The following is a 15,045-nucleotide window of genomic DNA, read 5'->3' as shown; positions in this document are numbered from 1 at the left end:
ATTTTGTACACTCCATAATGTCATTCGACAATCACTATTAAGCACCTACAAGTATAAGCCCTACTTCGTGACATAAAAATAAACAGAACACAGTTCCCGTCCTTAGGGCACTTACAATCTAGTAATTATTTCCTCCAGAGTTAGTCAGATCCCTTAAAAATAGGAAGAAATTTTAAAGTCATTGAAAAGAAAGAATCATCTTGAAGTTAAATAACCAATAATATACTTACTCAGCTAGTCGAGTGTTCAGTTCCCCAACATCATGGATATCAAACCAACCAATTTCCTGGCGCATTATTGAATGGAAAAAATTTTGTCTAATTTTCTTAATTTGTCATCCTGCAGCCAAGGTCCAAAATGCAACTTGAATGTAGGCAGCAACGAGGACTCCAAATCCCACTGCCGAATAATAATATGCATACCTGGAAAACACCAAAAAGCACTGAAAATATTTCCTTCAGTTAAAACAGGTCTTTTAGAGGCAATTTAACTTTCCCTACTCTTCCTCAATTTTCTTAATCTGACCATCCTTAAGGAGAATGGGTCATAAGCTGACACAAATGTCAGCATCACTTCTTGGCTGTTACTCGGCTATAGAACAACAGTTGTCCCACTCCACTCTTGCTTAGTTACATTTTCTCACCATTAATGAGTAAGTGAGACAGCTTCTGCAGGTAGGTCAATGGAAAGAGATCCTGTCAGATGACTGAATCAAGGACAGTAATGTTCCCTAGCATTCTGAGATGCTAACCAAGCACCATTCCAAATATAGAAAAACTTCTAGGAAAAAAGGTTTGCTCTATGTCAGTACAACTGACCACTTTCTCCCTCAAAAGGGCTTACTTTAGATCTTAAACTCAAATTTCATAAAGATAAGTGACAAACTAGATAAGCATCTCCTAACATCAACTCCCAACCATCCAGAGAAGTCAAACACTCTCTGGACCGGCTCTTTGGTATTTAAATACACACACACACACACACACACACACACACACACACACACACACACAGCACCACGAGGGCTTTGTCAAACAATTCCTTTTAAAGGTGAAATGTCAGAACACCCCAAATGAAGTAGAATTGTGTTATAACTGAAGTTCACAATTTTTGACATTTCAGTATTCAGGTGTATGTGTATGTATGTGTGTGTGAATTTTCACAAGCTATGCAGAGGAGCAGAGAATAATATCTCAACATTGAGTTGTAATTGAATGCTTTATCATAATCAAGCATCTTGACACATAGCCTTTCACTAGAGGTTCTGAGGTAACTACAACTGACAATTTTGATCAGGGCAATAAACCTTTGGTTAATGGATTACTCACTGGTGAATTATTACCCCAGTGTTAATAATCTATAGTAGAAGAGAGCTAAATAGATATTCCAAAGTGAGAAAAACACCAGTTTGCTCTGAAGTATAAAGTAATCCATAGTCCATAATTCCCATGTATTTGTTACTAGTTTTTTTTTTTTAAAACAAAACAAGAATTAAAATAAATTCAGCTAGTCATTAGATGATTTCCATTTGAGGTTAAATACCCAAAAAACAAAAAATCAAGTTTGGATGTACATTGAAATTTCTGGTTTCCCCAAAAGGCTCAAATGCCTTTCCAATTAATCCAGCAACAGGTCTTATCTTTTGGACATCCTATCCTTTTTCACCTCCTCTCTCATTTATTTTATGTATCTTTAGTACCTTCATTACAAGTAGTAAATTTAAGTGTTTCGTAAATTTCTTAAATGATTAACAAAGGAAGACCAGGAACATGGAAGGAAGAGAAAGGTAGGAATTCGAAGGCAAGTTATTACTGGGGAGTTGGCTAAATGTTCATTTTACTTCTAGATGGCATCATCCTTATCATATGAGCATGATGGAAAAAACCTGAGAAGCAAACTAAAATTCTCTGGCTTCAGTGATATAAGAATTAAATGGTTGATAAAACTGTATTAAGACTTTAATATTGTTTGTTGTTATTATAATCAATAATTTTCAGACTGGGTCTCTATCTCACTAAGGCTGAAGTATAATGGCTGGCCATCCATGGGTCCAATTCCACTGATAACCAGCACTGGAAGTTTGGACTCACTCTACTTCCTTACTGAGCCAGTTCATCCCTCCTGTAGGAAGATGAGTGTCCCTTTGCTCTTGAAGGCTCATTGTATTGGTGCCTGACTCAGTGCAACACCCAATCTGTGTTAGCCCTCAGAACTCGTGGGGCTCACACAATGCAAAACCTTAGCCTCCCTTAGTAGCAGGAATTACAGGCATGTACCCACATCTGGCAAGAGACTATTTTTAAAAGCTATTCAACTTCTTTCATCTATATTCTACTGAGGGATAAACCAATACACTGGCTATTAAGCAAGAATTTTGTAAACAGTCAAGGCTTCTTCTATTTTATATCAACAATATGGTGACTGATAATTTCCACTCTCTGTTAGCACAGCACAAACTGAAAACATAATATAACATTATCAGAACAAGTATATTAAAAACTTATCTGATACAAAAAAGAAATATAGCTAATTACATGGTCATTTGCTCTTCCAGTTGATTGTAGGGATTTTCAGCTCCATAAAAAAAGAAAAAGAAATATTAAGTTAGATTAAAAGACACAAAGGACCCTATTTAGCCTTATACATGACATCTTTAAAAATACACAGCTATTTAATATCATCTTCCATAAATGAGAAACTATGCTTACTCTACTTTAAAACTTAAGTGTTAGGAGCACAAATTTGGCAGCAGTCTTTGTTGTATGTACTATCCGTATTACATGCATAAATTACAACATAATGAGGGATAGATTATAATTCTTCTATTTTGAAAGAGAAAAAACTCTTCTTTAAGACTCATGTCTGTATAAATAATTTATACCAATACATTAAAACATCAAATTGCATACCTAGCATCTATGAGACTGTAGGCTTCAGATCATTACTTAACATTACATAAAATTGATTTTTTTTAAAGCACAATACATTTGGGTTGGGGTTTTTGGTTTTCTCTTTTTGGAAGGACCTATGATATTGACGGTATATGTGAGGAAACTCCCATTGCAGATAATTAACTTTTCTGCCACTTAAAGTCTTAGAGTTTTGTGGATCACTGAGAGGTTAGCTGCATTCATTTATGCAGCTTTAATATCCAATTTTACTTCAGCATCCTGAATGCTGCATCCTGTTAACAAACTAATTTTGAAACACAACTTTCATTACATCATCTTTCTTGTTCAAAAACTTCCAACAGTCCACTCTTGTTCCTTTCAAATCTAAACTCCTTACTCCATCTTTAAAACCTTCCATGATCTGACTCACTCTGCTCATAGAATCTTATTTCTCCTTACTCCCCTTTCATGCTCCTTTCATGCTGTTAAGGCTGATTTCCCTCTTTCCCACAAATACATCATGCTCATTCCTGCCCTCATATCCCTCATACTGCCTGCAATGCCTTCTTTCCAATTCTTCCCTGGCTAAATCCTGCCTAGCTCTTCTTACTTCTTCCATTAAACAGTTAATAAGCTCTAACTTTTACTACAGTATTGATCAACTATATCACATAGTTTCTAACTTAATTATATACTTTCTTCCATTACATGTACAGGGTTAGAGTTCTGTGTAGCAGTAGGAGGAATTTTAGAAACCATCCAGTCCAATCCCCTTAATTCTAAAGATGGGGAAACTGAGGCCCAAGGAGCCTAAGTAACTTGCCCAATGCAATACAAACAAAGTTCCCCAAGTAGGGGCTCACATCTTCTAATTCAGTATCCTTCATGGCACAATGCTCAATAAACAAGTGGCTGTTTTATTTTGAAACTAGTGGTACAATGGATAAAATACTAGGCTTGCAGTCAAGAATACTAGTATCAGGCACTTAGTAGTGGTGTGACCACGGGCAATTCGACCTCTGTCTCCGTCAGTCTCCTTAACCAAAAAATGCGTATAACAATTGCACCTACCTCCCAAGGTTATGAAGATGAAATGAATAAGATTTATAAAGTACTCTGCAAATCTTAAAGCACTACATAAGTGCTATTTTGTTACATTTCAAGGAAAATAATAGTAATACTACCAGCTCAGGTGATGGGATACTTACTTGACTTATTCACATCTGTATTAGTTAGATTTGCATTTCCCATATTGGCAAAACTATCTGTCATTTCCCCAAAAATCAGCATGATCAGAGGTTGTGCTGCTCCATGTATGACAGCTGCAGTTGTTCCCAGCACCATGTATAACCTATCCAGCCAATCAGAATATCGAAACTGGAGGCGGGGTGGAAACATATAAAATTGGAAATTTAATTAGCATAGTTACAAAGATGAAGTCTAAAGTCCTTCACTGAGTTCTAAAACTGTCTTCGAGTTTAATTTACTTGCTCATCATTTTTCATTATAGTATGTGATAGAAATGCTTGTTTTGTTCCATAAATTAAAAATAAAATAAATTTTAAAAAGTTCAATTTACTTGCTCACCTTTTCTCCTAGGGGTCAAATTGAATAGTGCATAGAAAGAGAGAAATGGGATTTAAAAAGATTACATCAGCAATATGTCTCATAGACCTTAAATCCAGATTCAAAGCTCTTTTTTGAAAAGTATAAACACTTTTCTATTCATTTATTTTGAATGTTCAAAGAGCGGGGAAAATGGTTTAGTCCCTCCAACAATACATAGTTTGTTCTAGGCATCTGACTTAAACTATAGAATAGCAGGAGCTCATTAAAGAAACCTTTTTAATATTAATTAGACTTCGATTTAAAAATGAAATGGAGTAAATTAAAATACAGTCGTTCGAATGACATTTTCCATATCAGAAAGGGAGTCATACACTGTGTATACATCATTTATGTCTCCACATTCTCTTCTTTTTACAGAAGAGCTACCTGGAAGAAAGAAAGGAGGAATGGAAATAGGATTATGAGTAAGAAGGTTTAGGAAGCAATTTATCTCTTTTCTTGGATACATCTTAGGTAGTTAAAAAGATCAAAGGTAGGGAAAGACCAGGAGAGCAGAGGAGGTTGTTGTGGAGCTAAGAGTGAATTCTGAAGCTTTATGATAGCCTAATCAGGTGGCTGCTAGGCTTTGATACAGATAGTAGCAGCTTGCCAGAACAAAAAGAGATCTCAAAGGTCTATTTAAACAGCAGTGCCATGATTTAGTAAGACAAATTGGTTATTAGGAATTCAGGATTCAAGGAAGGAAATTAGGTAGCAACAAGTCAAAAGCCCAGGGACAAAATTTAGGCAACCAACATAAGGTACTACTGTACAACAACATAGTAGCAACCCTTGATGTTTCTTTACTTATTATGTGTTTCCTGGTATGGCACGAACCAAACAAGCTGTCCCTATTAGTGGTAGAACCATGATTCTACTAGCATTTCAATAGAGCTGTGAGTCATGAAGTACTACATTCTCCAAAAAAAAAATGAAAATGAGTATCAGGCAGAAGGGGACAGAGAGTTGTGCATCAGGTATGAGTAGGCTGCGACATAATAGATGAAAAGAATCACAAAGAAGAACCAGAGTAAAATACGTAATCAAAGAAATGCATGCATAAAGAAAAGAATATAGGGTGATCACATGGTAAGAAGTACAGATAAGTGTTGATGAGCATTACTCCACAGGTCAAAATAAGGCAGGTCCTCAGCACCTTGGGCTCTTCATGAAAGACATCGACAAGAATCGTGCAAGATGGATAAATATCGATGGATCATAAATTTGGACCTGGAAGGGATGTCAGAGGTCAGTTTAGCCTGATCATCTAATTTCACAGATGAGGAAATGATGGCCCAAAAGACTAAAGGACTTGCTAAAGTCATATAGGTGGTGACAAAGGCAGGATTTGAACTTGGGCCCTTTGACCTCAAAGCTATGTTTTTTCTACTGGACCATGCTGCCTCTGTGGGGTAAGATCTGCATCACTAGAAGGAGAATGGTGAGATGGGCACTGGGCACTAAGTATCAATAAGATTGTGTTATCTTTCTTCAATTAGAGTAATTAGTTAATTCAATTAGAACAGCCCTAAGAGTGTGTTTAAAGATCTTCTGATGGCCTTGATGAAGTGGGGTTGTACCTAACAACAATCATTCCACATATGCCCTGAGCACTCGGTAAATACAGGATCATCATCATTATTATGGTGGAAGAAGATAGGGTGTCAATATGGCCATTTCAAAGTAGAGTACACAACACTGTCAGGGACAGAAAGTCTATATAAAGCATGCTTACCTAGAAGAAGTAGGTGGATAGTGACTTGGGAAAAAAAGCCAAAATATTACTTTCTATGAGGTAGCTAAATAGCACTATGGATAGAACACTCGACCTGGAATCAGGAAAACCTAAGTTCAGATCTGGTCTCAGATCCCTACTTAATCATGTGACCCTGTTTCACTTGTTTGCCTCAGTACCCTCATCTGTAAGATGGGGATAATATAGCACCTACCTCTCAAGGTGATAGTGAAGATAAAATGAAATGTTTGTGAAGCAATTCACAAGCCTTAAAACACTGTAAATGCTAGTTATTATCATTATTATTCCTAAGTGTTACAGAAATCAGACACTGTAAGACTAGCAAACTGTCTAACGAAAACATATCTATTTTATGTGGTGTCTTTTATATTTCATAATTGTCTTTCTGAATGGAAAATTAAAATTCCCCCAGGACATTTCCAAGCTAAGGGAAAAATCAATTTTCTCTTTCTTTATTAACTCACCACCAACATTGTCCAGATAGAAGAAAAAATCCAAAAACCATGTTCGGACTTAGCTTCCAAAGTAACATTATTTTGACTTTTCATGAAGACTACTATTACTAAGAACAGCATTGGGGAGAACATTAGCCTCCTATCCAACAACTTTCTTAATAAGTTTTTGTTTTGTGTGTAGGTTTTTACAAAGTTCTACAAGAATTATTCAGGCAGAGCCAAAAGTGAAAACAATGACCCCAGGACTATTCCCTCCTTATGACTTTACAGTTAGTTGCCTCAGCTGACCTGCATCATTCCAACCTTGTGTGACCTTTGATTTTTGATACTTTTAAAATTTACGTGAATTTAGGCATGTCTAGTGCTACTATTTATTGGTCAAAGGATATGAACAGGCAGTTTTCTAGGAAGAAATTCAAATTATCAGCAACTATGTGAAAAAATGCTCTAAATCAGTAAAATGTAAGTCAAACTACTTTGAATCCTTCAGATTGGCAAAGATGGTAAAAAGGGTAAATGACAGTTGTTTGAAGGGTTGTGAGAAACTAGACAATGCTTGTGAATTGGTCCAGCCATTTGGGAAAGTAATTTGGAACTATGCCCCCTAAGTTAGTAAGCTGTACATACCCTTTGACTCAGCTATATCACTACTAGACCTATACTCAAAAAAGGTTTCCTTGATGGAAAAGAATCTATGTTAAAATATTTATAGAAGCTCTCTTTATAGTACCCCACAAACTGGAAACCAAGGATGTACCCTTATTGGAGAATGGCTAAACAAATTATGGTATACTAATGCAACATTATTGTGACATAAGAAATGGTAAAGTGAACAGTTTCTGAAAAAACTAGGAAGAACTTTTATGAACTAATGCAGAGTGAAATTAGCACAACTAGGAGAATAATTTATACAATGACAATGGTATTATTTGAAAGACTCTAAAACTCTAATCAGTCCAGTGATAAATCAGAAGTCCAGAAGATTGAAGATGAAACATGCTATTTCCCTCATGTCAGTGGTGGACTTAAAATTCAGAGACAAATATATTTTGGAACATCACCTATGTGGGAATTTGTTTGGCTGAACTATGAACATTTATCATGAGCATTTTTTTTTATTTGTGTTTTGCTGTTGTTCTTCATCTGGGGGAGAATAGTGGGAGGGACAGATTATAAATGTATATATAAATGTATTGATGCATAAACATATATAAATATACAGACAGGCTCAGGATTCAATCTAGCCCAGTAGATCTGAATCTGGCCCACTTGTGAAAACAGGTGTCACAAAGGTTGGGATTTCTTAAGACAACCCATTATGGTGAATCCCTAATAAACTTTGTCTTTTCCCTTGGCTGAGAAGGCTTGAGTCAAATTTTTTCAGCAGGACCCGGCGTGAAGGTATTTTGGGGTCATGAGCACCCCTAGCAACCTATGTTTCACTACCATCGTCATTTTGAGTAGATCTCTTCATTTTTGGTTCCCTGAGACCTGGAATACTGCTCATCTCAAGTTCTTCTCCAGCCAAGACTGGAAGGTAAGCCTTTCCCTCTCCCAATCCTCTTCTCACTCTCCAAGCATTTTGGAGGTGCTTTTCAGGCCTGACTCCCCAGGTCCCCAGTAGGTCAGACAGCTGCTTGCTGTCTCGGACTCAGCCTGACGCTCTCACGTTCTTGATCCAGTGGTTTATGTTTGAGGCCATGGACCTGGGCACACCTTCTGAATCATAGAGGACAAGGATGGACACCCTATTCAGAAGTGTGCCCCCAATTTTCTCAATTCTCTCAGCCCTAGGGAATGGGAAAACCCCAGGTACCTTTCTGTGTTTATTTTTTCCTGTCTTGCTTTGTTCCTTTTGAGGCTTACTCCCAGATCCTCCTTGCAGAGGAAGGGACATCAGCCCCCTGAGCCCACAATGGGTCAAACCACCTCGATCCCCAAAAATTCACCCTTGGGCTGTCTTTTACAAAATTGGAAAAAATTTAATTTCTCTAAAGAACTTAAAAAGAAAAAACTGGTGTTCCTTTGCAATACTGTTTGGCCACAATATCACCTAGAAGGCCATGAAGAGTGGCCTATTTTGGGGACATTACAATATAATACTCTTTCACAGTTAGAATTATATAGACAGCGAGAAAGAAAATGGACAGAAATTCCTTACATAATGACCTTCGTGGAGCTCTCTTGGAACCCCGTTCTCAGAAAAGATTGTAAGATGCTCATACCTAGAGCCCCCCACAAAGGGATAATGAGGGTAAACAGGACATTTTGGATAAACCCCTCCCTATGGCCCCCAGGGCTTCAGCCCCAGGCCGTCCTCCTGCTCCCCAACCTCCCTGGAGCACCCTTGTTTCCTGTGCTCCCCCTTCCTTGGCCATCCCCTCTTTCTCTTGGTTTCCTGTAGTGCAACCCCTCTCTTTTCCTGCCTCCTTCACAGTCCAAGTCTCCTACCCTGCCTCTCCTCCCATGGCCCCTCCCCCCTTGGTGACCCCTGCTCAAGTCCCAGCCAAGGGTCTGGTTGAGGTGCCTCCCTCTGTGGCCCCTTCCCCTGAAGGGACCCCTACTCAGGTTCTGGCCTCATGGCCTGCCCTTATTTCAGGCCCTGCAGTATCTACCACTATGGGCCCTATGCCCCGAGGCAACCCCTGCTCAGGTTCCACCCTCGGGCTCTGCCCCCACAGCAGTACCTCCTCCCCTGGCCCCTCTCTCTGAGGTGGCTCCCACTCAGGTCTCTTTGGTACCTCCCTCTCTGACCCCTACCCCTTCTCAGTTACCAGCCAGATGCCCTGGCCTTGCAGTCTAATCTAGGTCAGTCAGCACTCCCATGCCCTCCCTCACCAGAAGCAGGACTTCCTATATCCCTCTCCAAGTTCCAGGTCCTTCAAGGATTTTTCCCTTGAGGGAAGTGCCTGCCTCCCCTACTGGGACAAGGAGAGTACATGTTCATTCTCCATTTTGGATCTCAGTCAAATTAAAGAAAATAAACTGGGGAGATACTCAGAAGATCCCACTAAGTTTATTGAGGTTTTTAGGGATCTGTCCCTACAATTTGAACTTTCTTGGTGTGATTAGCATATCCTTTTCTCTACCTGTTGTACCACTGAGGAGAAAATGAGAATCTGGGAACATGCTCAAAAATGTGGGGATCGTTTGGCTAGCAATGACCCCAAACAGCTGCTGTTCCCCATAGCGACCCAGGATGGAATTATGAAAAGAGTGAGAATAGAGAAAAAAGATTATATGGTAATTTGCCTATTAGAAGGCCTAAGAACAGCATTGCAAAACCAAATTTTCAAAAAATTAGGCAAGTTTCTCAGGGAGAAAGGAAAACCCTGCTCTTTTCCAAGCCCAGCTAGTAGAAGCTATTAAGAAGTATACAAATTTGGATCCTGATTCTATTGAAGGGGCAGCAATACTTAACATGTATTTCATTAATCAGTCTGCCCCAGATATTAGGAGGAAACTGCAGAAATTGGCAATGGGATCCCAAACACCTCAGGCCCAATTACTGGAGACAGACTTCAGAGTTTTCAACAATAGAGACCTGGTTGCAGCAGAGAAAAGAAAACACAGGGAAAGAGCTAGAGACAGAGAACATGCTCAATTCTTGGCTGCTGCCATGGCCAGGAAAAGACCGAAGGAATGCCCCTCCAGGGTGCCCCCTTGGAGGAAGCCCTGTGACTTGGGGAGTGGGGAAACCTGCTTTCGATGCCACAGGGAGGGTCACTGGTCCAAGGAGTGCCCCTCTAGGGTGCCCCACTGTTGGAAGCCTCCAGGATCCACTAGTCCGGACCATGTCCAGAACGTAACCAGGAGGGAGATTGGAGGAAGGATTGTTCCCGAGGTTGGAAAAGTGGTAGAGCCTCCTCCCAGTACCCTCTCCACCAGTCTTCTCAAGACTTGGAAGGAGGGGAAAGCCTGGGGCTTGGCAGTGCTCCCACTTTCTCCACTCTCTAGAGGAGCCCTGGGCAAAATCGAGGCTGAAGGTAAGGGTTACCCACTTTATCACGGCTATGTTCTCTTGTTTTAACTAGTTGCTCTGGCCCTGCACGCTCCTTGACCCATCAAGTCATGGGCATCAAGGATCTGTTGTTTGAACACTCCTTCTCTGGCCCTGTCCCCTTGTTGGAAAGGGACCTGATAGTGAAATTGGGAAGCCAATTTTCTCTAGTTAAACCTCATAACTCCCTTTTTCCCTCTGTTTACCAGATCTCCCCATGTTCCCTCAGAGGTGTGGGAGAGGGTTGAGCCAATTGTTTGGAATCAGGGAATACCTGGGCAAGCTACTTCTGCGACCCCAGCCATAGTTCCCCTCTATCCCCTTCAATACCAATTAAGCCCAGGGCTTGGGAGGGACTGCAACCATTAATTGCCACTCAAGGCCCTGACTCACTCCCTCTAGAGTGGGGCCCCTACCAAGCAAAAGCTTTTGAGACTTTGAAAACTAAACTGACCACCACTGCAGCATTAGCTCTACCTAATCTAGAAAAAACTTTCACTCACTATGCTAATGAAAGGACAGGACAGGCTTTGGGAATCCTAACCCAGTCCTTAGGGCCTGACCCCAAGCCAGTTGCCTGTTTTTCAAAACAATTAGACTCCATGGCTGCTACAGGCATTCTAATTGAGGAAGCTTCTAAACCTCTAGTTAACCAGCCTTTAGAAGTTCTGAATCCCCATCGACTTCAGAGCATCCTAGAAGCAGATGGCCACCAGTCGCTGGCTAGCCACAAGCTCACCAAATACCAAGCCTTGCTCTTAGATACCCCTGACCTAATTCTTCGGGTGTGCCACACACTCCGGAACCCCGAAGCAGTGTGGAACACAGAACAAGTGATTAGGGGAGCTAGGTATGAAATAGTCATCTTTAATTCCCCCATGGGAAATTGTCTTTTACACCAGGGAAATTGTCCTTTCTCTATACTGTCTGTCTAGTTGTTTGCTTAACCTCCTTGCCAGGTTTGTCTCCTCCAGGCTCCAAACCATCAACTTCCAGATGACTACATGTACCCCCTGAACTGGACCCATCAAGGCAGGGACAACTCTATGCCCCTTGCCAGAAGGAAGCAGTTTCAGAAGCTGAGACTTTCATCCCTGACCCCAAAAGAATTTGGGTCCTATTTGTTTGAGGGGGGAATGATGAGGGCACAGTCTCTGGGAACCCCCTTGAATCTGGAATACAGTCTCTGGGAGTCCCCTTGAACTGTCCTTGAACCTTCCAACTGGATCTGGCCTTCCCCTAAGGCCATAAGCCTTATATTATCATTAGGCCCAAATCTCTACCTAGCCTTGCCCTTTATTGTCCAGCTACTTCCCACCCTTGATACTATCAATATCCATGCCTTTGGCTACTGCCCACCCTTAATTCCATTCTCTTGGTTCCTGGAGTCTGACCTCATCTCAGTCCTCATTAGACTCCTCCTCAAGACCCTCCCTAAAGACCTCCTCTAGTCACCCCAGAACACCCCTCAATCCCTCCTACAGTCCTTGTGTATATAATCTCCATCTTGCCTCCATGAAGGTGCTCAGACTCAATCTACCCCAGTAGATTGAATCTAGCCCAGTAGACTGAATCTAGCTGGCTTGTGAAAACAGGCATCACAAAGGGTGGGATTTCTTAAGACAACCCATTATGGTGAATCCCTAATAAACTTTGTCTTTTCCCTTGGCAAAAATAAATAAATAAATAGATATACGGATAAATTCTTACCATTTATTTAACAAATAATAATAGGTATATATTATGTAACTCATAAAACCCCTGAGTTTTCCTCTATTTCATTCAGAGCATAACATAAAAGAAAATTCAGCCTCCAGATTAGAAATTAAAACTTTTAAATAGAACAATATGTCAAAATGGTTTCTTTTATACAGACTGAAATATAATAACTCCAAAAATATGACTTAGGAATTTCAGAGTGAAGCAGACAAGTGATTTTATACTATCACCTCCTCACAAATTCTAAAGGGACAGAAATGCAAAGCAGACACTGAACCATCAACATATCTATCATAGGATAATGGAGTTATTAGGGGGGAAATATACTAACTTCCAGGGTTCAATTAATTTGGTTATTATCACCTATCCTCCAATTACCTATATACACATTTAGTAAGCTTCCCTTAACGAAGTGCCTACATCACTCCCGAATTCTTCATTAAAGTTGTGAGTGATGATGCTGCCACATGAAGTCTTCCCTGTGTGGCTGATCAGGATCTAAGTTATGGTTCCCATTCATTATCTAAGCCTTCAGGCAATGATCCAGGTAGGAGGCATGCCAACAACACTCATAAAATTCTCCCTGTCATCTTGAGGAAATCATTGGCTCATACATTTACAGATGGAAAGACTCTTGTTTCATATGGTCTGACTCCCCCCACTCATTTTATAGGTGAGGAATAGGTCAAGAGAAGGGAATTCCAAGGGAATCCAGTAAATGGGAGTTAGGATTTGAACTCAGGCCCCATAACTCTAAGCTCATCACTCTTTATACTGCACCATGCTACCTCCTAAGACAAGATAGTTATTCTTTATTAATCCTACAAGGTCCCTATAGCAATTGGGATAAAGAAGTTACATGGCCTTTGTAAATCGCAGATATTCTTGGCTGTTCAGCATATAACTTTGTTAATGGAGGGAAGCAACAATAAGGTCCAAACAGTGAATAATAATTGATTCTTCTCATTAATATGAGTAACAAGGACTTGGACTCCAACCTAGCAAAGTCTCAAAGCTGTTGTACAAAAAGGAAACCCTACAATCACTCTGCCTTCATGAGACTTCCTTAGTTTCTTCCCTAGAACCTTGCTTGGATATATTCAGCTAAAGATCAAAGACCTAGAATCACAAGAGCTAATGGAGACCACCTAGTCTCACCTCCTCATTTCACCAATGAGGAAAATGAGATTCAGAGAGATGAAGGACCATACCAATAGTAAGCAGCAGAGCTGGGATGACTAATGAATGATATACAGAATTAAGAGAGAAGGCATAGCTAACTGAATCACAAGTAATCAATAGGTACAGTGGTTAGAGTGCTGGACTTAAGATAATAACACCTTAATTAGCACAATGGCCAATAGGGTTATGAAGACCATGTGTCCCCCTTGCTTAATGATCTCCTGTGTCTACCTAATACTTCCAGGATCAAATATAAAATCCTCTGTTTGGCTCTTAAAGTTCTCCATAACTTGGACCTTTCCTACCTTTCTAGTCTTATACCTTACTCTGATCCACACACTACATGAGCCACTGACGCTGGCTTCCTTGCTGTTCCTTATACAAGATACTTTATATCCCAAAACCTTTTGCAATTTTCCCTGTGCCTGGAATTCTCTCTCATTTCTGCCTCCTGGTTTTCTTCAATCTTAACTAAAACCACCTTCTGCAAGAAGCCTTCCCAATTCCCCTTAATTCTAGTGTTTCCCCCTGAGATTATGTCCAATTTATTCTGTTCGTACATAGATGTTTACATGTTATCTCTCTCATTAAACTGTGAGCTCACAAAGGTAGGAACTTTGTATCCTCAGAATAACAAAATATCTAGCATACAGTAGGTACTTAATGAAAGCTTATTGATATAACTGGACGCATGAGACAATATGTAAGGTACTCAGCAAACTTTAAAGGGCAATAGAACTGTTAGCTATGATTATAACTTTGGTCACACTACTCTATATTATGTAATTTTTATACATCTTATCAGAAGTTAAGTAAAATCAATACAATTCAACAAGAATTTATTAAATACTTAAAACATGTGAATCACGCATGGTGCTGTAGCTACTGGGAAGACAAAAACAGTAAGAGAAAAAGCCTCTGACATCTAAAAGCCTACTTTTCCTTCTCATCCTGGACTTATAACCTCTCCTAATACAATGCGATCTCTAGCTAAATGCTAACGCAAGCATGATAAACATAACCATGCAAAGAAGAAAGTCTGTTTGGAAATTTGTTTTCTATTTTGAATCACAAAGAGACCAATAACTCACCATTGCAAATGTACCAACAGTTGGCTGTTTTTCTTTTTTCTTGCTTTTTTTGCTGGAAGAAAAAAAAAAAGTACCAGAGAAGACATTGATCATTTTATACTCATGGAAGAGAGAATATAAAGTTCAAAACTTAATTACCCAAGTAGCCTGCTCATGGCAGAAAATTAAATTTGTGGTTTAATTACATTAAAAAAAAACCATTCATTTCTTTGCCAGCAGTTAATGCCAGAATAGTTGTTTCTAGTTTGCTTATTTAAAAGAAAACATCCAGAATTCCTGGTATATTTGCCACATTCATTCACCACAGAAGACTTCCTGCATGTTCTACTTGGAAGTTAACATT

At 39.7% G+C, this 15,045-nt stretch overlaps 2 protein-coding genes across 2 annotated transcripts in view; both read right to left on the bottom strand.

Moving 5' to 3' along the window:
• The window catches only part of LOC118849943 (ATP-dependent translocase ABCB1-like), a 319,035-nt gene that overhangs the window by 93,737 nt on the left and 210,253 nt on the right, over positions 1–15,045 (bottom strand). The window lies entirely within an intron of this gene.
• LOC118850050 (ATP-dependent translocase ABCB1-like) overlaps positions 1–15,045 on the bottom strand; it is a 62,040-nt gene that overhangs the window by 43,959 nt on the left and 3,036 nt on the right. The window contains 4 exon segments of the mRNA XM_036759251.1: positions 231–422; positions 2,535–2,574; positions 4,100–4,268; positions 14,703–14,754. Coding sequence (XP_036615146.1) covers positions 231–422; positions 2,535–2,574; positions 4,100–4,268; positions 14,703–14,754 — 453 coding nt within the window.

This window comes from Trichosurus vulpecula, chromosome 5 (genome assembly GCF_011100635.1).
Source record: "Trichosurus vulpecula isolate mTriVul1 chromosome 5, mTriVul1.pri, whole genome shotgun sequence".
NCBI classification, from domain to species: Eukaryota; Metazoa; Chordata; class Mammalia; order Diprotodontia; family Phalangeridae; genus Trichosurus; species Trichosurus vulpecula.
This window is presented reverse-complemented; position numbering and strand designations above follow the sequence as displayed.